Genomic DNA, 25,211 nt, shown 5'->3' on the forward strand with positions numbered 1-25,211 from the left:
CCTCAGAAAGAAATTTGTCTTTAAAACAGGAAATGCTCGGCCAATCATGAAACTCTGTCTATAACTTGCAGCTTTTTCTGTAACATATTTTACCATACTTCTGAACTGGAGTGACATGATAACATTTTGTTCCTATTTTCAATCAAAACCTATTTCTTGAATGAAAGAGATTAAGTGATACCCTGCAGTCCATGGGGTCACAAACAGTCGGACATGACAGCGACTGAACAACAAGCTATACTTGGCATTGTAATCAAATAGAAACTTAATAAAGAATTTTTCTAATGTTCAAAGCAGGGCATTGAAAATGTGCCTTCTCCCACCTGTGAGCTCATAAACACATGTGAGTATTAACTTCATATGACATGAAACAGAGTAACATCACCTATATCCTAATCCATAAATTGATTAAAAGCTGCTAATGCATTGATGCAGTGCAGTAAACCTAATCAGTCTTGGATTTATTCTCTATGATTCATCTCATAGTCAGTTGAGTAAAAAAGAACACAAAGTCAACCTTTAGACTTAAGGGTTGTACTTAAACTTTTTTTTTCCCCAACTAAATGAAAATTTAAATGATTTGTTCCTCCAAACCTTTTCTTTTCATTAACAAAAATTTCTTTCTAGCTGTACCCAGTGAGAACTAGTTTGGTGTTAGAGATGGTTTCTGAGGCCTGTGCTTTTAGCTAAGCACCAGGTATGTGAGCAGTGAGGAGGGACTAATGGCTGGGAGATCGCCAGGCCCTGCTGGATTGCTCTGCTCCAGCCTGGCGTGCTGAAGTCCGTGGGGTCGCAGAGTCGGACTGAGCGACTGAACTGAACTGAACTGAGGGGAGTGGAACTTGGCCAGCCAGCAGGGGGCGCACTATGTATCCTCAGCTCAGCCCGACAAGGTTTAGCTCTGTAACTGCGCCTTCCCCAGGGCTCGCTCCTGACTCAGAGAGGCAACAGCCAACAGAAGTGGATAACCTCTAAATGTCTCCCTTGGGCAAAATGGTACAGAAAGACAACCTTAAAGACAGTATGTGACACCTTCAGGATTGGTTTGACTTAGTATCAGGAGGTGGGGATTTGAAAGAAGGTGTGAAAGGCATTTATTTTCCTGGTCCTTTGTGTAAACATCACATAACTTAATAACAATGCATGTTTTAAGACTGACATTTCCAACATTCTGGAACTTCGGAATTATGTCACTAACTTATCACTGTAGGTCTACTTTGACATTCTCTTACTTTTCAAATATGTATAAAAACAATGTTAGAACAGTTTCAATGTCTTTAAGGCTGCAGTTACTAGAATCTACATGCTGAGTAGGACAGGGAGAGAGACAGATTCATGAATCTTAGGAATCACTACAGCATTGGAAGGTTTTTCTAGTGCATAAATCAATCTTTGCAAAATCATGGATTTTTTTCAAAAGTAGCTTCTGTTCTCTGTTGTGAAAGATGGAAGTTATTGCAATTACTCTTAATCTGGGAGGTCTTATCTCGTGTTAGTTACTCTGGTCTCTTTCATGTGCAAAGTTGTATCATCCTCGCTCATGGTACATCAATGGTCCATTTTGCGGGTCAAGGTTAGTCTCAAATTTATAAGATAAGAAGAATACTTACGGTTCCCCCCCACCTTGAATGTTTTCATGAGTAAACACAGGACGCTGTGGCTGAAATGAAATGATTTTCAATGTAATCAATGCTTAAACTGGTACTAATTAAAAGATAATTTGGATAATGGCATGGCACTTTTCTTGACATTTAATATTTCCTGTTGTAAAAAACCAAGAGGAAGAAAAGAAAAACCAAATAAAGGGTTTCTACAGGATTCATAATTAAAATATTTTGAAGGGTGCTTTAAATTAAGTTGAAATAACCAAAGTTCAAATGTTTGAAACGTATCTGCAATCTCGTCTGCTCAAGCTTTAAGGAAGACTCAGTCCCATTGATTTTTCAAAGGCCAGGAACAATGGCAAGAACATAAGACACCAAATAACTAGACTGGGGAGTTTGGACATCTTCATTCAACCTTATTCTTCAGCATTTTCTCAAACAAGCAAAAAATAAACCACATGTAGTCTTAACAGCAAAGTATCCACATTCATTCTAATATACTTTTCCTTCACAGACAACATTTTCACATACAGTACAGAGGAACATGTCAGGAGGCAGACATGCCATGCTACATTTGAATTAACACTCTCTGTTCTCAATGTGGAGGAAACACATGCATTTTTAAAAACAGAAAACAGAGAGTTTTAAATTGCATGTAACAAACAATATCCAGGTAACACGTAACATTTTACCTGAGAAGAGAAATATTGGTAGAAATTCCCAGTGCACTGAACTCTCAAAAGAGTTTCCTTTCTTTTTAAACTAAGCATCAAGACCAGTATCTGTAATAGATACTTATAATATTGGAAATGACAAGCCTTTGAATCCCATATATCCACATAAATACTTCAATGAATGAAAGTTAACACGTTTCTTGAATATGTAAACTCAATGTCATTTATACCAACTGTCTAAATGTTACCTTTTAGAGGGGGAAAAAAGCATCACAGTTCATTCACAACACACTTCAAAACCATTCTCTTATAAATGATGGCTATGTGGTAAAAATGAGATAAATCAGAATCTGAATGACAAATTGCATGGCAATTATAAAAGTGATTCCTTATTGATGATTAGATTTTAGATCCCTGACAGACTTCAGGGTCAGTTCCTGGATCCTGGAGTTATAAATGGATAACTGAGAGACTGGGAATTCCCCCCTGCAAACTGTCCATCAAAACCCCAGTGGTTCAAGAATGGAGGGTGACTCTGGGGTTTCTTTGAATCTACAAGTCTATAACCTGCTCCCTTCCTGCATTCTTCCTCCATTCCCTTCCCATCCAAGCTGTCTGTCTCACATAGAAGACTAGGTGCTTGTTACTATACTACTAACTCGATGGATGTGAGTCTGAGTGAACTCCAGGGGTTGGTGATGGACAGGGAGGCCTGGTGTGCTGCGATTCATGGGGTCGCGAAGAGTCAGACACGACTGAGCGACTGAACTGAACTACACTACTAAAACATCAAGCTTTCAGTTAATTGGAACCTAATATTTACCAGCAATATTCTTAGAAATTTCACTCAACAGTCTATGCATGGAATATATAAGTATAAGATTAAAGAGTGGATAAAAATTGTTGGACACATGTATGGCTTAAGAGTATAATACTTAGCCTGTACATAAATATAAAATAACTAACAATGTATTTATTATTAAAATTATAAAATATACTATTTAAAGATTGATTAAGACTAAATCAATTTAAATAAATGAAGAGGTAAAGTTAAGTCATTCTTAGGCCTACATTTCTTCAAGTTTTTGTTCAATCATATATATATGATATATTACATATATATCTTATGCAGAAATAAGATTTGTATTTATCAGTTGCTATTTATGTTTTATAATAATTTCCACTCTCCTTTTCTCAGTCTTCTTTTTCATTTTAAATCACTGCAGAATAATGTTCCCTCACATATGTATATATATCTTTTTTGATTGTCTTAGTCATCTCTCTCTCTTTTTTGCTTTTGAAATTAAGATTGATCTTGCCTTTTTCACTATCATAAATATCAAAGCTATAAACATTTTTATACAAAGAGTATTTTCTTCTTTTGAGCTATTCCTTAGAACACATTTCCAGGAGTAAGATTTCAGGCCAAAGATTATGCATTCAAGCCACATGGTATTGCAAATGCTGGTGTTAGTGTCTCAAAAATACTACATTTAAAAATGCAACTTAGGAACATCTAAAATGCCATGTTTCAAATCTCATACCAAGATAGCTACTAATTCTCTCACACACAAAAAGTCATAGCGCCATGTACAGTGCATAACAAAGTTATAAGAAAATAATATATGTTCTTGCTTTAAGAGAAAATGTTTTGTAAAATATATTTCATTGCGCTCTAAAAATGGCATGCCTATTTTCACGCTTTTAAACCATTCTGGTATTTTTGAGTTGAGTAAAAGTTTCACTTCTACATCATGGCATCAGTGCTTGGTTAAACTGGTTGGTCTAATTTCATTGCTGCCTCTGTTAAAATGTGAATACAACTTGAAAATCAGATTGTTAACATTAAAAAAATTTACTTATTACATCCCATATAGCACTTTTCCAGTGTTGTCATTATAGTTCTACTAGTTTAATTTCTTTGATTCAACTCATCTCCTAAATCATTTAAATGAACCATCTCTTTGCTAATTATGAAAGTCAGGCTTTTGCCAGAATCATGTGGCTACCTTAATTCCAGGGGCCTCTGTGTCTTAATAATTCACGTTCCTGGGTGTGTCAGCCAGTAACATCCTTGTTTTTTAACCAATCTCTCCCAATACTTCCTTCATATCCTTTAAAGAACCCACCCCCACTTTTTTTTTTTTTCCTGAATCACTAATTTTCTATACTGTTCACATACTCAGGCCAGGATTTATCACAGCTTTTATTAGCAGAGAAGTTCTGTATCTATTATAATAGAGAGTTTTAGAACTTTTCTGAGGTTACCTTTGATAGGACTCATCTCTATGTGAATGTGGATACCTGGGAACCAGTTACACCAACTGAAATAATTTATTTTAAAAGTATTTGGTCAGCAGAGGAGTGAGCAGTATAGGTACTTGTGAGGGCACGCTTGTGTCTTTCTGGCGTTGGCAGTGACTAACTGTGTGACCTTGGATACGCACCTCAGTTTCTTTATTGCTGAAATCAAGGAGTCAGACACAATGATGGTTTAAGTCATGTCCCCCTTAGGGAATCCATAAAGGAATCCCATTTCCACAGATGCCTTTCCCTTGTTACCCGTTCAGTTGTCAGAGAGCTGTGACAACGGACGTTGGTTAATTTCCAAATGTCTCCATCACATAAAAGCAATTAATTTTAAAACAGTAATTAAACATCATTTTTCAGGTCAGTAAACTAAAGCCCAAAGAAAATTTCTTTATACCACAAGCAGGTAAGAAGAAGGAACTGAATTATAATTTTGACTCCCTATATTGGATTAAAGATGACTATAGTCAAAATTATAATTCAGTTCCTTCTTCTTACCTGTTTGTGGTATAAAGAAATTTTCTTTGGGCTTTAGTTTACTGACCTGAAAAATGAAGTTTAATTATTGTTTTAAAATTAATTGCTATTATGTGATGGAGACACTTGGAAATTAACCAACGTCCGTTGTCACAGCTCTCTGACAACTGAACGGGTAACAAGGGAAAGACATCTGTGGAAATGGGATTCCTTTATGATGGAACAGATAGTGTGGGCTTATTAAAGTCACATCTTAATTTCTTCCTTTAGGCAAGTGTTTATGTTCTGTGTGGATACTCAACTGAACTGTTGTGGGAGGCTGTCTTTTGCTTTCCCCCTCCTGATGTTGAAACTGGGCACAATGCTTGAGGCAAAGACCTGTGTCTGCACTCTATTGCCACCTAATGGTGAGTAACGGCAACAACATGTTAAAAAGTGTTAATGCCTTTGGACAGCTCTCGCCAAGTTCCTTCAGCCTGGAGTCATTTTGAAAGGCTATTTTAAAGACCACAGAGCGATGTGGAATAGATATTCATCTCTGTTTCTGACCTGTCTCAGATTTTAAATTCTGAGAAAGGATCGGTCTTTAGCCACCAGTATTTTTGGTCTGTGTTCATTTGTATTTTCACTGTCTGCTCAGGCATTTCTGTTACTCTTAACTTCTTAGCGGTTTTGTGATAAATATAGAACCAGATACATTAGTGACATTCAAGGCTTCCCTGGTGGCTCAATAGGTAAAGAGTCCGTCTGCAAAGCAGGAGACCTGGGTTCGATCCCTGGGTCAGAAGATCCCCTGGAGAAGGAAATTGCAACCCACTCTAGTATTCTTGCCTGGAGAATTCCATGTACAGAGGAGCCTGGTGGGCTACAGTCCATGGGGTCACAAAGAGTTGGACACAACTAAGTGACTTTCACTTCACAGTGAGTCTTAAGAGCACAATAAAAATTAGAAAATTCAATGAAACATGATATTTTTGTAGAATCCCAAATATTAGCTTTTTCCTTGACAATGTAGCAATCTTTTTTTCCTCTCCTAGTGTAGCCATTTTTTAGTGATGTCAAAAGCAGATACAAGAGAGAGAGGTTTTAAACACATGCTAATTTCGAAGCCAGAACCAACCACAAACCACTGCTCATAAGAAAGCTGGTTTGAAATATCCTAGAATCTCTGGTATCAGTAAAATATATACTTTTCTAGTTCAGATAATAAGTCTGTCCTAAAATTAGATAATTCTTACATAAATATTGACCTTTACTTTAAATACTAATGTGGAAAAATCTTGGAAAGAGCTATAAGCAGTTCTAGAGTTCATTCCCCCCCCCCGCCCCCCCACCACCGGAAAATGTTAAGTGTGGTACTTTCCAAGCAGAATTAAAAAAAAAAAAAAAAGAAATTCTCTTAATAACAGTACCATGTTTATGTTTATAGATATATTTTTCTTCTTACATTATACAATTGTTTTAATATTTAAATTATTTTTAAATTGCAAAAATACAACTTTTCATAAATCTAAAGAATATAGAATATTTGTGTTTCATACAAACATGTATAATAGAACATATAAGCACATAATGTAAAAATCTGGCAAAGAAAAAACTTAAGGTGACCCAAAGCATACCATCTCACTGACCCAAGGAGGTTTATGGATGGGCCATATTAATTTTGGAAAATGCATTCTTTTTGTTTTGGCTCTGGAAAGCCCTTCCATGAGACTTTTTTCCTAGTCAACATTCCTCATTCGCTATGGCAACAAAAGAAGCAAAATCAGGTCTTATTATGCAAAGCAAAAAGCACAAAAATGGCCTAAACACAGAGAAGTATCTACATTTCTAAAAAACAGAAAAGGAAATCTTTTCCATCAAGCCCTTAAAAGCCCGCAGAACCACAACTTCATCATGTGATGAAACATGTGAGATTGGACCAGCATCCATTAAAATAGAAATGGGAGAGGACTGACTTATGCAGAGATGAAAATTCTCAAACTCCTCCACTGTCATTCTCAGAACTGATGGCACCAGTTAGAATCAATTTATTTTCAAGGGCTGTTGATGCTACAGAACTAAGTAGTCAAAGGGAATGTAATCTGACCTTTAAGTTCATTAAAAGCTCTCAAGAGACTGGGACACCCTGGAACCCAGAGAAGTAGCATTGGCTTGAAAGGGTCATGGAGCGAATGCAGCATATGTCAGCAAAGCAAGAAGATACTTTACAACAAGGATCATGGATTAAAGGAAATCCAAATAAACTGAACCACCCAGAAGCAGACATGCCCTGAAGGGTGTAAGTTCAGTGTGTGATTGGCAGCAGCTTTATTCTTTGCACTAAAAATAGCGGTGGGAGAGCGGTGATTCACACGAGATGGGGGGATTGAAGACAACATGTGCCACGCCCTTTTGTGTACTGAGGAGAATTGGGACATGTCTTTCTGGCGTTTGGCAGGCTTGCACACGCGCATAAAAGAGAAGCACACTGCTCACAGACGCAGGATAGGATTTCCGTGTTGATCTGACTTCGTAGCTTTTCATCAATAGATCATCTCCTTTCAAGGGTACGTCCAGTCCTACTTCCCTGGCAAAGTATGGCAATGACCACTAAGGAAGAGCCAGCCCGCCGAGGGCGGAGGGGTGGCCAGGAGCCTGGCTCAAGGTGGGGCGTTCTGACCCTACCCTGTGGGAACCGCCGAGCCCTCTGACAGGGGAGCCGGAGGTCCTCCTGGACATCACCGGGCTACGCGGAGGCTTACCCAGGACAAATACCTCGCTTTTAAAATCAGCCTGGAAAAGCCATAAGAAGTTGATTAGTTCTCGTCTTCATTATCCAGCCTTCAGAGGAGCTTTCTGGTTTCTTTTTTGTTCCCCCCATGCACACACAGCATGCCAAACTCCCGAATAACAGAGCCGGAAGGTTAACGGTCCGCAGACAGCTCGCCTGGTGGCCCAGAGTTTTCACTACACAAGCATCAGTTGCTGCCTTAATAAGGAACTCACGAGCAGAGCAGAGAGACATTTATGGAGGGAAATTGGTATAGATGTCTGAATGCAATATTGCATGGCATGCAATATGCACCTGCAAGAAGTTTATGTCTGTTGAAATGCTTAACGATTGGTTTCTAGAGACTCTCAGATCTGACCTGTTTTCTTTGTGTTTGTTTGAATAGATCCGAGGTAAGATCCAGGGACATTTCACTTAATATCCATCCGATTTCATAGATGGTGTCAATCATTTGTCAAAGGCAAACTTTCTAGTAAGACACGTACGAACAAAATATGATTTTTCTGGAGGAAATGGTGAAATATAATTCAGAATGCTGTTCTAACTCCCAACACATTGTGACTGTTTTGATGTTCCTTCAAAGTAACATTTTTTAATACAACAGTGAAAAAGCTAACCTCTCCTGTGTGCCTGTCTGATTTTCTGTCCATTCATGGACTGAACCCAGCAGTGTATTGTCTAGTATTTGATTTGGCTTATGGGAACCTTGGGCTTCCCTGTTGGCTCAGATGGTAAAGAATCTGCCCACAATGCAGGAGACCAGGGTTTGATCCCTGAGTTGGAAAGATCCCCTGGAGATCTTCCCTGGAGAAGGGAATGGCAACCCACTCAAGTATTCTTTCCTGGAGAATTCCATAGACAGAGGAGCCTGAAAGGCTGCAGTCCACGGGGTCACAAAGAGTTGGACATAACTGAGTGATTAACACTGTACTGTACTATGGGAACTTTAGCAGGACTAAAGGACTTTTAAATAAAAGCATGTGGTTTTCTCAAATCTCATAATAGTTAGTAATGATTGACCTCCTATCTTCAGTCTCTGGGGATGAAATACATCAGGCACTTTTTTTAAAGTCTTGGGGCAGAGAATGATTCACATTATCCAATATCCATTCTCTTCTTTGTCATCCCAGGAATGGAATCCTGAATGTCGGGTAGGCACACGGCCATTCTGAATAAAGTTTATTTTCCAGCCTTCCTTGTATCTAGATGTGCTCATGTGATAAGTTCTGACAGATGGGATACGTGCAATTACTAGCAAATGTACTTCAAGAAAGAAAGCATAAGCTCCCCTCCTCTTTTCTTCTTCCTGCTAGCTGGTTTGAGGAAGGGACTGTTGGAGCTGCTGCAGCCACTTTGGATCACCAGCTGGAAGGTTTTCATTGAGCATGGTGATTTGCCAAAATAAAATGGAGTCTCCTGATAAATATAGAGCAACATACCAATCCTGGGTGCCCTACATTTATGCATAAGAAATATATACTTCTACCTAATTATTTTGAGTTTTTTGGCACTGCAGCTGCCCCAATCTTGACTAATACGAGGTTTCTATAAACATCAAGAGTCATAGAAAAAAAAACTAGCACTGGAGTGATGTGGATAAACAGCTGGAAAGATCATTTGAACATATTAGGAAGAATCAGGACTTAATTTCATGTTAGAAACTGTGTTCAAGGGGATCACCTTCTGCTGGGATGGATTTAAGGTGAGGAGACTTCCTTATGGTACCATAATAACTGAGTTTCTTGGGAAAAAAAAAAAAAACGAAGAGTTTTTCTATCTCTTTACAAAGCACCTCCACTGCAGTTTGAATCCATGGGCTACACGGATTTTTACAAAAGAGTTTTACATAGAATTGGAAGTTCAACTTACATCCAAGCTGAGGATTATAATAATTCCTTTTTGCAAAACATTATTTTCAAAAAGATGCTCAAAGACTAGAAAAAAAATTGGATTCTGATTTATGTATCAAATTCTTATTTTATATGTACATTTCAGTCTTCTGTAATCTATAAAGTAGTGGCAACTTTTACAAATGATTTTGCATTGCATGTGACAGACATATTATCTCAGAAAATACTTCAGAAGAATAAAACTGCATTAAATTAATATGGATTAGGTAAAATAGTGGTTGACGAGTACTGATAAAAATGTTATAATGATTTCACACATACTATACTATGCCTACTAAAACATTATTGCCATCTTATTTTCTCTTTGTTTTTAGTGCTAGGTTACTTTTCTCCTTTGTAACGAGCATAATTTTTAACATTCTTGAAACAAGAGAACTAGGAAACCTTCTTAAAGGATTCACATCAATTTTTACTGTGTCAGATGTGGATTAAACCATAATGCTGCTGCTGCTGCTGCTAAGTCGCTTCAGTCGTGTCCGACTCTGTGCGACCCTATAGACGGCAGCCCACCAGGCTCCCCCATCCCTGGGATTCTCCAGGCAAGAATAGTGGGGTGGGTTGCCATTTCCTTCTCCATAATAATGGCCTAAAATTTGTAGTTGATTCAATTTGTATCTACACTTACAAGCATAAATTCAGTTGACTTGTATTCTTTCTATGAATAAAAAAATTGACTTATAAGAGTCTCAAAAAACTCAATAGGGGATTAAAATTAACATTTGCTCTCAAATATGAGATAAAAGGAGAAAAATAACTTAATTTTTCTGGAATTAATTATTTACGTATTCTTTGAAAACATAGTTACTATGAATATCTCCATGGTCTCATATCACTTCATGAACTGAGACATAGAGAATGTATGAGATGAGCTTGGTTCTTGCAGGAGAATAAACCTGTTTAAATTCTGGTTTTGTCCTTGACACTACAATGGTGAGTGTTCCATCTCTCTAAATTAGAGAACTCCGATTCTCAAGTTACTTGCCCACTTAATGGCTAACCAATTGGCTGAAGAACAGGTAGGGAAAGGCAAGGAATAAATATTTTGGCTTTAAAAGGAAACCACACACACACAGAGAGAAGGCAAATTCTTAGTCTTAGACCTTATCTAAAGAATTATTATTATTTTAAAAATTTCCTAATTACTTCCTGCCAGCTAAGATAAAACCTCAAAGGGCAAAGAACAATTAGTCTTTAAAATATATTACATCCCCCCCCCCCGCCCCACCTTCCAAAGATTCCTTTTCTAAGTAAGATAAAATTCACATAGATGGACTATTTTGGCAGATAGATTTGGTGATTGGGGTTTGGAAGATTGCATAAATGGCATTTCTTAGGTGTTGGTGCTTTCTATTATTAGTTCAAAAACATGACCCTACCAGAGCCTTCGTTTTGCTTCATTTTTTTCCTTATCTGAAGAGGCTCTCATTCCAAGTGGAGAAGATTGCATGCGAGGATGAGTCATTATCTGAAGTCCTTTTGTGTAAAGGAAAAGGTTTTGAGGATCGTTCTGAACACAGAAGTAAAACTTTTCTGTGATGGATTGATTTCATGCTGTGGTTCTCATTAAATGTCTTTCCAAGGTCAGTTATTAATTGTGTTAAAAATCTTTTATCACGGTATCCTAAGAGGGAGTTAAACACCAGCAGAGCCGCCCGCCGGCCTGCAAGTCTCAGAGATGGGTGCTTTGTTAACTGCTACAAAAGAAACCTCCTTCCCACATCCTCATTAGTTTCCTGCAATTTTGTGGAAGAACAAGGCTCAAGACAGTCAGTGTAGAAGATCATCCAACCCTCAGGCTCTGCTGAACCTGCTGATTAGTTGGGAAACTTGGGAGGCAACGAGCCCACTAAGATGTAACAGAAGATGACAGGCATATAGCTGATGCCTTTAAACGGGGATGGTTCTCCTGCTGATCCTCAACTTAAAAAAAGAAAAAGTCTAACAATCACATTTTATTACTATACAAAGTTTAGCTTTTCTCCTCACTCTTAAGTATAGCTGCTGTGCAAATATATCTTTCAAATTTTCAGACAGAGGCCATGCTAATGATGTTAAAAGTTAGCAACCAAAATTGAATGACTTTTTAGATCTTGTAAGACAACATGACTCTAAAGACATACATTTAATTAATGAAGTTCATTGAAAGACATGCAATAAACCACACTCAAGATGCAGTTACCTTTAATTGTGGTGAACTTATCTCCTGTTGGTAAGAGTATTTAGGGAGGAGCGGAGATGAGTAGGGCTGGGTAGGCTGAGAGAATGTGGGGACCAGGTCAGAGACAGTGGCGAAGGAGGAATGAAAGGGAGGGGAGGAAAGCAGACAGCTGGGAAAAGATGTAGACGTTCGATGTCCCGAAGAGAATGAAGATGGCTTAAATATTGAGGAAAGACAAGATGCAATTATGCTTGTGTCCAGAATGAGGAGGTTACATGCTTTTCAGAGAATACCGCCCCCCAACACACCTAAATATTTTTAAAGTTACTACATACCCTGGGTGTGTGACATTTATGACAACTTCTTGCTTTGAAAGCACTAACTTCTGAATTTGATTCAAAATTCCCAGTGGGTTTGATCAGTTTCATTTTTCTGATATGAGGGGCTGGAGATCAGCATTCCCATAGTCTACAATTTCATAAGGTATTTGTGAGGTAGGGCCTTCTAACCATGAAGGGAAAAAAGTGTATAACCCTGCAATGACTGTCTGTAACTTGCTTGTGAAGTAGATCGCAATTTATGAAGAGTAGGTTTGTTACAAAGCTAGTCAAGTTAGGGCCTCTGTGCCTGTGTGTGCTTGTTGGGAACTGGCTGTGAAACTCAGCACCCGCTTCCTAAACACCATACCAGTGGTGCTGCCTACAGCCTGCAATAGCAGTTCCTAGGAACCAAGCCACATATCTAATCCCATCTTAAAACTGATTAAATTGAAGGGAAAATAAGTTATTTAAGTAAGTGACTTAGAAATATTTTTTATTTACTGCAGTGAATGATCTCTATTGCTAAAAAGTGTGTTTATTTTATACAAATGCAGGCATGGCTGGGTTCTTTGTCCAGTTGACATTTCCTCACCTGGCTGGGGAACTGCCAAGACTCAGGGTTTTGTGGCTGTCCAGTGACCTAATGGACACTTACCATCGTTTAATCTCAAGAATACCCCATATAGACCAAATACCTCTACATTTGTTATTGGTAAGGTCTTAATAGGAAATTACGAGGTTTTAAAAGTGATTTTCATGATGGAAAAATGTTTCAAATAAATGAAATGCACAAGAAAAAAATTGTCATTTTAAAAGATTTCTAAGTTGAGGAGCTATGGGAGAAAGTGACTTGCTTAGCAGCAGAATATGATTCATTGATTTGGTTTCATAATTTTAATATTTGCCAGTAGTCACATTTGCTTTTCTAATTCACAGATTAAATATTTGGTATATCAAGTTTTTTGTTTTTGTCTTTTTTAGAAGAGAGAAGCTTACAAGAAGCTTAAATATTTAGAGCATTTCTCTCCTTATTGATTAAAATCATTGCCCAAGGCTCTTTGTTGGTAAGGTGAATATGCAGGACCCAATTCTTAAGTAGTTACCAACTTAAAAAATTATGTCTTCAGAGAGAATTGAAAGGGAACTGGCATGTATATATATATTTTTCTTTTCTTTCTTTCTCTTTTTTTCCTTCCTTCTTTTTCAGATTGCTGTTATATCAAAGAAATGGTATCTAGTTTTTACACTCTGGAGGTGAACTAATCTCTCGCTCTGTGTATCAATTTCCTCAGCTGTATAGTGGGGATGAAAATAATATTACCCACCCTATTGAGTTTTGAAAAGTAAAGATGTATTGTTCTTAGAAAACTATTTGAAACTCAATAAGACCTCAAATATTAACTATTATTATTAATATTAAAATTAGACTTTATAAAAATGTTTAAATATGGATTTATAGTAATGAATAGCAGAATAACAATACATATGTATATCATTTTATTAAAATTTGATGTGTTTTTCATCCATCCTTCCACCTTGCCCTTATACTGCATGGTGCTGTGTTTATCGTGTGAAAACCATCTAAGACAATGTCAGAATTGATGTTTATTAATATGATTAACTGTCCTAGCTAATTGAAGTAAGACTGGTTAGTTCTTCAGGAATTAGGCAACATGAAAATACCTCATCTCTGGTTTTCGCTGCATTGCTGTCTTCCTTAGGGGCCCTAGGGCCTGTGAGGGTGGCTATCGGATATCTTGGGCAGTCATCTTTTCTCTCCTCATCCTCCTCTTCAATGTGCAGGTGTGACATCACCTCTGTGCCATCACAGCCACAGCACAAGGCATCTGGATCTTGAGATTCCAGCCCTCTTCGGTTGCCTGCCCTGACCCCCTCATAGACTTCCTCATCTTCCTCTCCAATGACAGGGAGGGTTGGGGGCAAGGGACCCAGGCCAGGGTGTGCGGAGGTCACAAACTTATCACCTAGGACCACCAGTACCTTCTCTGTGCCTGCGGAGCCCTCTCTCATTTTGGTCACATCTGCAGACTTGTTCGGAGGTGTCTTTCTAGAATCCGGGAGCATCATGGCCTCCTGAGGCCGCGCTGCAGCTGAGGTCGTAGCCGAATGGAGCAAAGGCAGCTGAGAGGAGCGGGCTTTGGCAGGTGTGGGTGCTCGCGGCCATGGGGGGAGAGTGGAGGGGTCCTCCTTAATCTCAAGGCTGATCTCCTCTGGGGTATCTGGTTTGGCTGGGTCAGCTGGTAAAGCTAAAGCACCAAGCTTCTCTAATTCATCCAAGAATTTGTCCAGAAAATGAGGCGGCATTGGAGCTGAAGGATTTACCAGTGCACCCTTGGCTGGCAGGGACAGCCACCCCAGGGTGGTTCCCTGGAGAGCGTCACTATCTGGGTCACGTGAAGCTTTGTGCAAGAGAGGGGGGCGTGGTTCACTGGAAGCCAGCTTAGAGATGAGCAGGGATTATGACGTTACAGAAAACGTGAAAGTGAAAATGATGCATCAAAACACAGAGACAGAAATGCAGAAAGACATGGTGGTGAATATAAAAAATACGTTATGCTATGGTGTAGATTGGCCGATAGCTTTTGAATTTAAATACACAAAATCCTTAGCATATTAATTAAAGATTGATCTGAACTGTGCTAGCATTTGGAAAGGGCCCGTTAAATGTCAAATGACAAGGTAAAACTATCATAGAGATGATGAAACCAGGAAAATTATTTAGAGATTTAATAGACTACTTCTTTGAAAATAGGTTTCTAGATATTGATTTAATATAAACAACTCTGGAATAATGTTAATGTAGGATGAAAACCAACAATTAAGCCTTTTTTATTCCCAGACTTTGTTTAGTGTTCTTCCTGTGCCAAATCTTTTGAACTTTCATCATTTTCTCACTTACGGTTGTGAGGTGATTATAACATATAGCATCAACTATTTTTACATCATTATACGCTAACACATTTCTAAACGAATAAGTTCTGAGAAAGATTTTTTTAAGAAGAGAAACTTATGATCAAAATGACACTGAACTTACATAACTACTACTTCAAAGTTTAAAAAAATTCAAAGTAAATGTTTACATAGAAAGGGAGCATAAGATGTGAACAGGAGTAAATTTCTGGTAGGACTTCCATTCTCTTTTTCAAAAGCTTGACATTTTATGTAAACTAGTGGAGGTCTAATTTATGAAACTTAATCTCCTGAAGTACAAAAAAATACTTCTGTATATCTTAATATTACCACTGCATTTTGGATGTACTGAACAAAACAGAATTTTTATTCATTAAAAGTTGTTCTTGACATGTGCTTAGGAACATTCTAATACATTTATATATTGCTTTTGGAGTCGGAAGAATGTTATATGCTACACATGTGAAGTATTTGAGAGGCTGGCGGAAGACATTTTACTTTGGCTCTTTCCAAGTAGATGACTGGGGTTTAGAAAGAAAAAAATCTTTAGGAGAGATTGCACTTTCTGGCTGACTGTTTTGAATGTCACTGGTGCACTCAGCACTCTTGGTCCTTGGGCCTTAGTATGGATCAGCGCCCAGTGCATTCTGCACTTAATTTTAACTTCTATCCTATAAGAGGAATGGGGTTTAATGAATTCATCTAGATTTTTTTTAAAAAAGGAAATGTGATGTCACATCACTGTGGGGTGGGATAAATGAGACAAAGCGTCACAAAACATTTATGAGCATCCTTATAGAAGATTCAAGACTAAAGGCTACATAGCACCTTTTAGTGCCAGGAATATGGCGTGGCTGAGGAAGAAAGGTCTTTAAATTCCATTATTGTCATGACTACCAACTATACCATTACTACCACCATTACCACCTGTTACTACTACCACTCCAATGCCATTACCACCACAGGCACTAATATACTTGTTAATGGGTTCAAAGTGCTTAGCCTTACCATGGGCTTGCTTCACGTTAAATCAAGTACCCTGAGATACCTATATCACAAAAAATATACCTGTAGTACAAGTATCATATAATTATCTTATCTTCTAAAAGTATTAGAATTGGATTCTACTCTACTAAAAGCAGAAATATCAGAAATAATATCAACTTACATTTGAACCTCTCCTAAATAAAGATAGTATGTCTAAAGAAATGTGATTGGAGTGATTCATAAATCACAATGAATTCCCTTCTCTATTTACCAAGATCAGTTAGAAAATAGGATATTTAACATTTAGTTTATTTTGGGTGTCATGGTTTAGAAGTACATTACAGTTGTTTTTTTTTTTTTCTGAAAATGATTCGGTTCAAAACTATAGGAGTTTCCTTCATTTAGCCAGTGACATCATAGTATAGACTCCAGTTGGTGAACTGTTAAATATTTTTTGAAATTTATGGACATAAGCTTTTTAATGTGTTTTCCCCCAGCAGTGAGAATAAAAGACTAATTAGTTATTAGTGAAATTTGTACACATCTCTACTTATAAAATGTAGAATATGATATCCTAAGAAAAACCTAGGAAATTGAAAATACATTTAAATCATATTCACAACAAAGATCAAAACGTTGTGATCTAAACTACTACACTGCCAATATTTATTAAGACTTCATGGAAAAATTTCTTCTGATTCTTTCTTATAACCTTTTATTTGAAAGGATGGTCACTTTGAAATTTACCCAGGAGTTCTTTTAAGATGACTGAATGCTAGATAAGACAGATACTTAATACAGAGATGAAGATTTTTTTCTTTTTATCAGTAGGAACTACCAAAGGAAGGATATTGCTATCTAAATGCTGAGCTCTGCTAGCGAAGTATACATACTAAAGAAGATTGTGGAAAATTTTGTTACTAGTCAAAATTAGCAAGTATTAAACTGTTTTCACTCTCCAATGCTAAAGGATTGAGAGTAATTGCTCATAAACCCAGTCTTCAAAGAAAAGTAGAATAAATAAAATGCACAGCCTTAGCCCTCTAAAAGAAAATTCTTCTCTTAAGATAGTGGATTCTTTATGTCATTTCCCTTGTGTAGCTTAAACCATTATGCTAGCACCCATAAGAAAAACTAAATTACACTGACTTGACCTGGCACTCACACTTAGAAATGCAACATGTAAATCTTTCATTTTGCCATAGATACGATGTTGTAGTCTAATCCCCAATATGTACCAATTATCTTACTCTGAGTTCCCAAGTATTATACTAATATGCTAGAATGTCTTCTTACCTTATTTGAACTTAAGCTGTGGATCCTATCACTGGAATAGCTGTGGGGTATTGGAAGTTCAGGATAGTCCTCAGCACCTTTGGTTGTATTCTTCTTGACAACTTCTACATAGGAAACAGGGAAGATGCCTTGTCTGTTGGTTCCTGGAATTTTACCTTCATACCAGTTTTGATCAACTCTTTTAAGAAGAATAATTCTATCTCCCTGTAATGAATAATAGGAAAATGCATTAGAAATAGACATGCAATAACATAAAAAGTTATAATTGTCAGTGTTTTTTAATAACAGTTTTCTGCCTGGGAAAGTCTTATACTTTGAGCGTTTTGTTTTTGTTAGGAGAATGCAACTAAAGCCTCCAGAGCTCACTCCTAAATTATAGGTCATCAACATATATAGTGTAATCATCCATTTGTTAGAATCTTTCCTAAGGATACTTGGGCTTTAGACATGTTCAGATTGGCCCTGTGGGAAATGTCATGTGTGAGTTATTTCAGAAAGTGCAGTAGTTTAACCTGCAGTGTGTCGGTGACAAGACCATCCTCTGATCACTGACAGACTCAAGGGGATGAGCTGCAGTGGGCAGAACTTCAGAATGTGCACCAGAGGTTGCGGTGATGGTGTGTCTGAAAAGGGTTACAGAAAGCAACCTCTGGAAGGAATGAAGTTGGACAGTGCACCATTTTTCTTCTTTATCTAATGCGCTGCATAGTAACGAAAGAGTAAAAGCTAACAGGATGGGGCATAGCTAGCATCCTAAATAATGCATAGCTGTGCCAGGACTCACGTCCATTTGGTCTGCATCAAGACGGTGTAATACCAGCATCCATTCTGACTGGTGGGTGGTCATGCCATAGTGGTCAGTAATGTTTTTCATAAAACCCCTGGCTTTGGTAATGCTAGGACCTTCTACAGGAGAAGGCAATGGCAACCCACTCCAGTACTCTTGCCTGGAAAACCCCATGGACGGAGGAGCCCGGTGGGCTGCAGTCCATGGGGTCGCGAAGAGTTGGACACAACTGAACAACTTCACTTTCACTTTTCACTTTCATGCATTGGAGAAGGAAATGCCAACCCACTCCAGTGTTCTTGCCTGGAGAATCCCAGGGATGGGGCAGCCTGGTGGGCTGCCGTCTATGGGGTCGCACAGAGTCGGACATGACTGAAGTGACTTAGCAGTAGCAGCAGCAGGACTTTCTACAGTCACTATTTCTGTGACTTGAAGGATCAAGCCAATGCTACAAAACTCAGTTTGATATAACCTTTGAATAACAAGGCAGCAGAAGAACAATATTTTGAAGTGTGCTGCTGCTGCTGCTGCTAAGTCGCTTCAGTTGTGTCCGACTCTGTGCGATCCCATAGACGGCAGCCCACTAGGCTCCCCCGTCCCTGGGATTCTCCAGGTAAGAACACTGGAGTGGGTTGCCATTTCCTTCTCCAGTGCATGAAAGTGAAAAGTGAAAGTGAAGTCGCTCAGTCGTGTCCAACTCTACGCGACCCCATAGACTGCAGCCTACCAGGCTCCTCCGTCCATGGTGCTAGTTTCTTTTGATGTTTTCACTTGTACAGCTCCTGATATTTAGCCCAAGGCACCCCTGGGAGACAATTTGGAGCTCTCCCAGAGGAAAAGTCTCTCTGCAAAGCTTTGCATCTCACAACGACCTCATCAGGAAGCGCACAGGAGAGGTAGGTAGCAGTGACTCAGGGCAGCCTTACAGGGTCCTTTGCAGAAAATGAGGAAGATGCAAAAATTGTCGAAGGAAGAAGATGACCTGTCTTAGTTTTGAAACTATGCAGCCTTTCAAATGCACCAAGGAAAAAAGCCGCTTACCTTTCTCAGCGATAGCTCCACATTGGTGTCAGCACTGAAATTATATTTGGCGATAGCTTCTCCGATTTCACCAGGCTGGGCTGGGGGAGGTGGTCTTGCAGGCTGTGCTTTTTCAGGAGGTGTGAGTTTCTACAAAGGAGAACAGTTCTCTTTATTCTTTGTTTTCTTTTTAAAATTTTATTGGTGTATAGTTGCTTTACAATGTTGTGTTAGTTTCTGCCGTACAGCAAAAAGAATCAGCTGTATGTATACGTATATCCCCTCTCTTTTGGACTTCCTTACCAATCAGGGCACCAAAGAGCTCAAAGTAGCATTCCCTGTGCTGTACAGTAAGGTCTCATTAGTTATCTATTTTATACAGAGTATCAATAGTGTATGTGTGTCAATCCCACTTTCCCAATTCCTCCCACGCCATTCCCCACCCCTCGCTGGTGGGAGTGTAAATTGATACAGCCACTATGGAAAACAGTATGGAGGTTCCTTCAAAAATGAAAAATAGAACTAACATATGACCCAGCAATCCCAGTCCCGGTGATATACCCAGAGAAAACCATAATTCAAAAGGATACATGCACCCTAATATTCATAGCAATGCTATTTACAATAGCCAGGACATGGAAACAACTTAAATGTCCATCAGCAGAGGAATGGATAAAGAGCATGTGGTGCATGTATAATGGAATATTACTCAGCCACAAAAATGAATGAAACGGGTCATTTGTGGAGACATGGATGGTCCTAGAGATGGTCATACAGAGTGAGGTAAGAAAGAGAAAAACAGATATCATATATTAACTCCTAACTGTGGAGTCTAGAACAACGGTACAGATGAACTTATTTGCAAAGCAGTTATCTATTCTTGACCCATGGTGACTCTAGAAACAATAATCACATAGGGGGGAAGGGGAAGGGCTTACCTCTACATATGAGATTGGGAAAATGCCCACTCTCCCATGATGCTCTCCCTCATACCAGTTTTGGTCAATTTTCCTGAGGATGTAGACAGTATCTCCTTTCTTAAATGACAGCTCCCTGGAAGAAGAGATACATTTAAATGTGGTTTTTTTTTTCTGTGATATACAGCAGTTATTCTTCAGAGAAGCATTCTCACTGGATCTGCATTTGGCTGGTTAATGTACTTTGAGTATTAAAAAAAAATCTGTTGAGCCCAGTTAGCTAAGGATGCTCCTTGAAAGACTTTTAAAATTCATTTGAAACATTATCACTTTAGAAATGATTGAAAAAGAGCAAATATAAACATCATGACTGATTTAAATCACAGGCAGATTAATATGAAATTCAAAGGTGGGGACAGACGATTGCCATCTTGTCTTTGGTTTATGGGAGAAGAGTTGTGACGCTTGCCATAATGCTGGGTTCATTCTGCACTGATTTTTTATTTGTCCTGAAGTTAGTTAGCTAGTTAGTTACTTCTCTCTCTCTCTCTTTGTCTCCTCCTGTAAGCTCAAGCTTACAATGAGGAGTCCAATATCATTTCGCCTTAGCACACAAGTGCTTACATGAGAAAAAATTTTATTTGTGGTTCCTTGAAGCTGGTTGACAGGCATTTAAGTAGAGTATCTTGATAATGATTTTATCTTGTGAAGCAGAAAAGATTTTATACTTTGATTTTTCAATGAGGCACAATGAGAAACATTTTTAAAAAGTGGAATATAATTGATATGGAACATTATGTTCGTTTTAGATGTACAACATAATATTTGTATATATTTCAAAATGACCACCACAATAAGTTAACAGTCACCCCATATAGTTATCAGTTTTTTTCTTATGATGAGAACTTTTCAGATTTATTAGAAACTTTCAAATATACAGTAAAGTATTATGAACTATGGTCACAAAGATAAACTTGTTTCAAGTGCAAAGACAAGCACAGATTGCTTGTACCCTCCTTTATATTTTTTGTTTTCTAAATATAAAGATAATTTCAAGAAACTAAGTATGCTTTTCCATTTTGGCTGTTTCTAAGGAGACAGTAGGTAGACTGGGGTGTTTAATTTTAAGTTATAAAGACATTACTCATCATGAATAATTCATGCCTAAAGTCTCACCCTCACTGCTTTAGTTTTCATGGCTTCATCTCCCAGGTGATTGTGTCTCTGTGTTATTTTGCCTCCACAATTATCTCTCGTTGAAGGGTACTTATTTCAGATCTTTTGTCAAGAGCCCCACAGTCCCACACATCTGCCTTCCCACTCCCAAATCTTCTGTGTTGTTTTGTTCAGGATCTTGAGTTGGAGCATTTATGTGTGTAGAGTATATAATGCAGAGAGGTTTATAGTAAATGTAGAATATTTCGCATTGATTAAAAGAATTAATTGAAAAAAGTTGCATAGTAAAAAGAATTATCACACATTTAGAAGTGCTAAAACCTTCACAATGCAAGTGTGTTAAACTTTCAGTAACCCTAAAAGCAAAGAAGATTCATAGAGCCTTACATTCAGGCACAGTACTTCTTCCCTCATTATGCATGTGGCTAATACAGAAAATAAAAACCTAAGTATTTTCATGTTTATAATCCAACAGTTTTATTTATACTAAGTACATTTTGTATCTGGAAATGAGATCAGAAAGCTTAGCTTTAAAAAAAGAGTAATTAAGAGACAGCTAATCATTTTTTTTTAATATGAAAAGATATCTTTTCTATGTGTGAAGACTTGTACTTAAATTTTTCAAGTCATCTGGGAAAAAAGGACACTGGTCTCACTTTTCAGTTTTCAAAATTATGTTCATCTCATCTCAGAGCTAGAATTTCTAGAAGTCTCTTTTAATTTTTTTCTTGAAGGATAATTGCTTTACAGAATTTTGTTGTTTTCTGTCAAACCTCAACATGAATCATCCATAGTTATACATATTCTCTTCCCTTTTGAACCTCCCTCCCATCTTCCCCCACCACATCCCACCCGTCTAGGTTGACACAGCCCCTGTTCGAGTTTCCTGAGCCATACAGCAAATTCCCATTGGCTACTATTTTACACAAGGTAATGTAAGTTTCCATGTTACTCTTTTCATACATCTCACCCTTTCCTTCTCTCTCCCCATGTCCATAAGTCTATTCTCTATGTCTGTTTCTCCATTGCTGCCCTGTAAATAAGTTTTTCAGTACCATTTTTCTAGATTCCATATATATGTGTTGCTGCTGCTGCTGCTGCTGCTGCTGCTGAGTCGCTTCAGTCGTGTCTGACTCTGTGCGACCCCATAGACGGCAGCCCACCAGGCTGCCCCGTCCCTGGGATTCTCCAGGCAAGAACACTGGAGTGGGTTGCCATTTCCTTCTCCAGTGCATGAAAGTGAAAAGGGAAAGTGAAGTCGCTCAGTCGTGTCCGACTCTTAGCGACCTCATGGACTGCAGCCTACCAGTCTATGTGTGTTAGAATACAATATTTATCTTTCTTTTTCTGACTCACTTCACTCTGTATAATAGGTTCTAGGTTCATCTACTTCATCAGAACTGACTCAAATGTGTTCCTTTTTATGGCTGAGTAATATTCCATTGTGTATATGTACCATCACTTCTTTATCCATTCATCTGTTGATGGACATCTAGGTTGCTTCCATGTTCTAGCTATTGTAAATCGTACTGCAACGAACAACGGGATACCTGTGTTTTTTTCAATTTTGGTTTCCTCAGGGTATATGCCTAGGAGTGGAATTTCTGGGTCATATGGTGGCTTTATTCCTAGTTTTTAAAGGAATCTCCATACAGTCTTCCATAGTGGCTGTATCAGTTTACATTCCCACCAACAGTGCAAGAGCATTCTCTTTTCTCCACACCCTCTCCAGCATCTATTGTTTGTATACTTTTTGATGATGGCCTTTCTGACCAGTGTGAGGTGATATCTCATTGTAGCTTTGATTTGCATTTCTCTAATAATGAGCAATGTTGAGCATCTTTTCATGTGTTTGTTAGCCATCTGTATGTCTTCTTTGGAGAAATGTCTGTTTAGGTCTTTTTCCCACTTTTTGATTGGGTTGTTTGTTTTTCTGCCATTGAGTTGTATGAGCTGCTTGTATATTTATGAAATTAATGCTTTGTCAGTTGTTTCATTTGCTATTATTTTCTCCCATTCTGAGGGTTGTCTTTTCACCTTGCTTATGTTTCCTTTGCGGTGCAACAGCTTTTAAGTTTAATCAGGTCTCACTTGTTTGTTTTTATTTCTGTTACTCTAAGAGGTGGGTCATAGAGGATCTTGCTTTGATTTATGTCATCAAATGTTCTGCCTGTGTTTTCCTCTAAGAGCATTATAGTTTCTGGTCTTACATTTAGGTCTTTGATCTATTTTGAGTTTATCTTTGTGTATGGTGTTAGGAAGTGTTCTAATTTCATTCGTTTACATGTAGCTGTCCTGTTTTTCCAGCACCGTTTATTGAAGAGGCTGTCTTTGTCCCTTTGCATATTCTTGCCTCCTTTGTGAAAAATAAGGTACCCATAGGCACATGGGTTTATTTCTGGGCTTTCTATCTTGTTCCATTGGTCTACATTTCTGTGGTTTTTTTTTTTGCCAGTACCATACTGTCTTAATGACTGTAGCTTTGTAGTATAATATGAAGTCAAGAGGGTTGATTCCTTCAGCTCCATTCTTCTTTCTCAAGACTGCTTTGGCTATTTGGGGTCTTTTGTGTTTCCATATGAATTGTGAAATTTTTTTGTTCTAGTTCTGTGAAAAATGCCATTGGTAATTTGATAGGGATAGCATTGAATCTATAGATTGCATTTGGTAGTATAGTCATTTTCACAATATTGATTCTTCCTACCCAGGAACATGGAATACCTCTTCACCTGTTTATGTTGTCTTTGATTTCTTTCATTAGCATCTTATAATTTTCTGTGTACAGTTCTTTTGTCTCCTTAGGTAAGTTTATTCCTAGATGCTTAATTATTTTTGTTGCAGTGGTGAATGGGATTGATCTCTTAATTTTTTTTGATTTTTCATTGTTAGTATATAGAAATACAAGTGATTTCTGTGTATTGATTTTATATCTTGCAACTTTGCTAAATTCACTAATAGTAATTTTCTGATACTATCTTTAGGGTTTTCTATGTACAGTATCATGTCATCTGCAAACAGTGAGAGCTTTACTTCTTTTCTAATCTGGATTCGTTTTTATTTCTTTTTCTTCTCTGATTGCTGTAGCTAGGACCTCCAGAACTATGTTGAATAATAGTGGTGAAAGTGGACACCCTTGTCTTGTTCCTGATCTTAGAAGGAGTGCTTTCAGTTTTTTGCCATTGAGAATAATGTTTGCTGTAGGCTTATGGTCTTTACTATGTTGAGGTAGGTTCCTTCTATGCCCATTTTTTGAACAGTTTTAATCATAAATGGGTGCTAAATTTCATCAAAGTCTTTTCTGCATCTATTGAGATGATCATATGATTTTTATTTTTCAGTCTAATATAGTGTATCATATTTATTTGTTTGTGTATATTGAAGAATCTTTGCATTCCTGGAATAAACCCAACTAGATCATGGAGTATGAGCTTTTTGATATGTTGCTGAATTCTGTTTGCTAAAATTTTGTTGAGGATTTTCGCATCTGTGTTCATCAGTGATACTGGCCTGTAGTTTTCTTTTTCTGTGTTGTCTTTGTCTGGTTTTGGTATCAGGGTGATGGTGGCCTCATGGAATGAATTTGGAAGTGTTCCTTCCTCTATAATTTTTTGAAAGAGTTTTAGAAGGATAAGCATTAGCTCTTCTCTAAAGGTTTGATAGACTTCTCCTGTGAAGCCATCTGGTCCTGGGCTTTTGTTTTTTGGGAGATTTTTGATCACAGCCTCAATTTCAGAGCTTGTAATTGGGTTGTTCATAATTTCTATTTCTTCTTGGTTCAGTCTTGGAACATTGAACTTTTATAACAATCTGTACATTTCTTCCAGGTTATCCATTTTATTGACATATACTTGTTCATAATAGTCTCTTAAAG

The 25,211-nt window shown here is 37.9% G+C and overlaps 1 protein-coding gene across 50 annotated transcripts in view; it reads right to left on the bottom strand.

The window, feature by feature from the left end:
- SORBS2 (sorbin and SH3 domain containing 2) overlaps positions 1 to 25,211 on the bottom strand; it is a 211,515-nt gene that overhangs the window by 6,988 nt on the left and 179,316 nt on the right. For 43 of the 50 annotated variants that reach the window (XM_069573228.1, XM_069573235.1, XM_069573229.1 and 40 more), the window contains 7 exons: positions 20,186 to 20,300; positions 19,269 to 19,397; positions 17,441 to 17,644; positions 13,910 to 14,686; positions 11,928 to 12,122; positions 7,733 to 7,840; positions 1,611 to 1,660 (listed from right to left, as the gene is read on the bottom strand). In XM_069573228.1, coding sequence (XP_069429329.1) covers positions 1,611 to 1,660; positions 7,733 to 7,840; positions 11,928 to 12,122; positions 13,910 to 14,686; positions 17,441 to 17,644; positions 19,269 to 19,397; positions 20,186 to 20,300 — 1,578 coding nt within the window. The remainder of the gene's footprint in view (positions 1 to 1,610; positions 1,661 to 7,732; positions 7,841 to 11,927; positions 12,123 to 13,909; positions 14,687 to 17,440; positions 17,645 to 19,268; positions 19,398 to 20,185; positions 20,301 to 25,211) is intronic. The other 7 variants (XM_069573250.1, XM_069573248.1, XM_069573245.1 and 4 more) reach the window with 1 other exon arrangement.

Source organism: Ovis canadensis, chromosome 26, assembly GCF_042477335.2.
Source record: "Ovis canadensis isolate MfBH-ARS-UI-01 breed Bighorn chromosome 26, ARS-UI_OviCan_v2, whole genome shotgun sequence".
Classification (NCBI taxonomy): domain Eukaryota; kingdom Metazoa; phylum Chordata; class Mammalia; order Artiodactyla; family Bovidae; genus Ovis; species Ovis canadensis.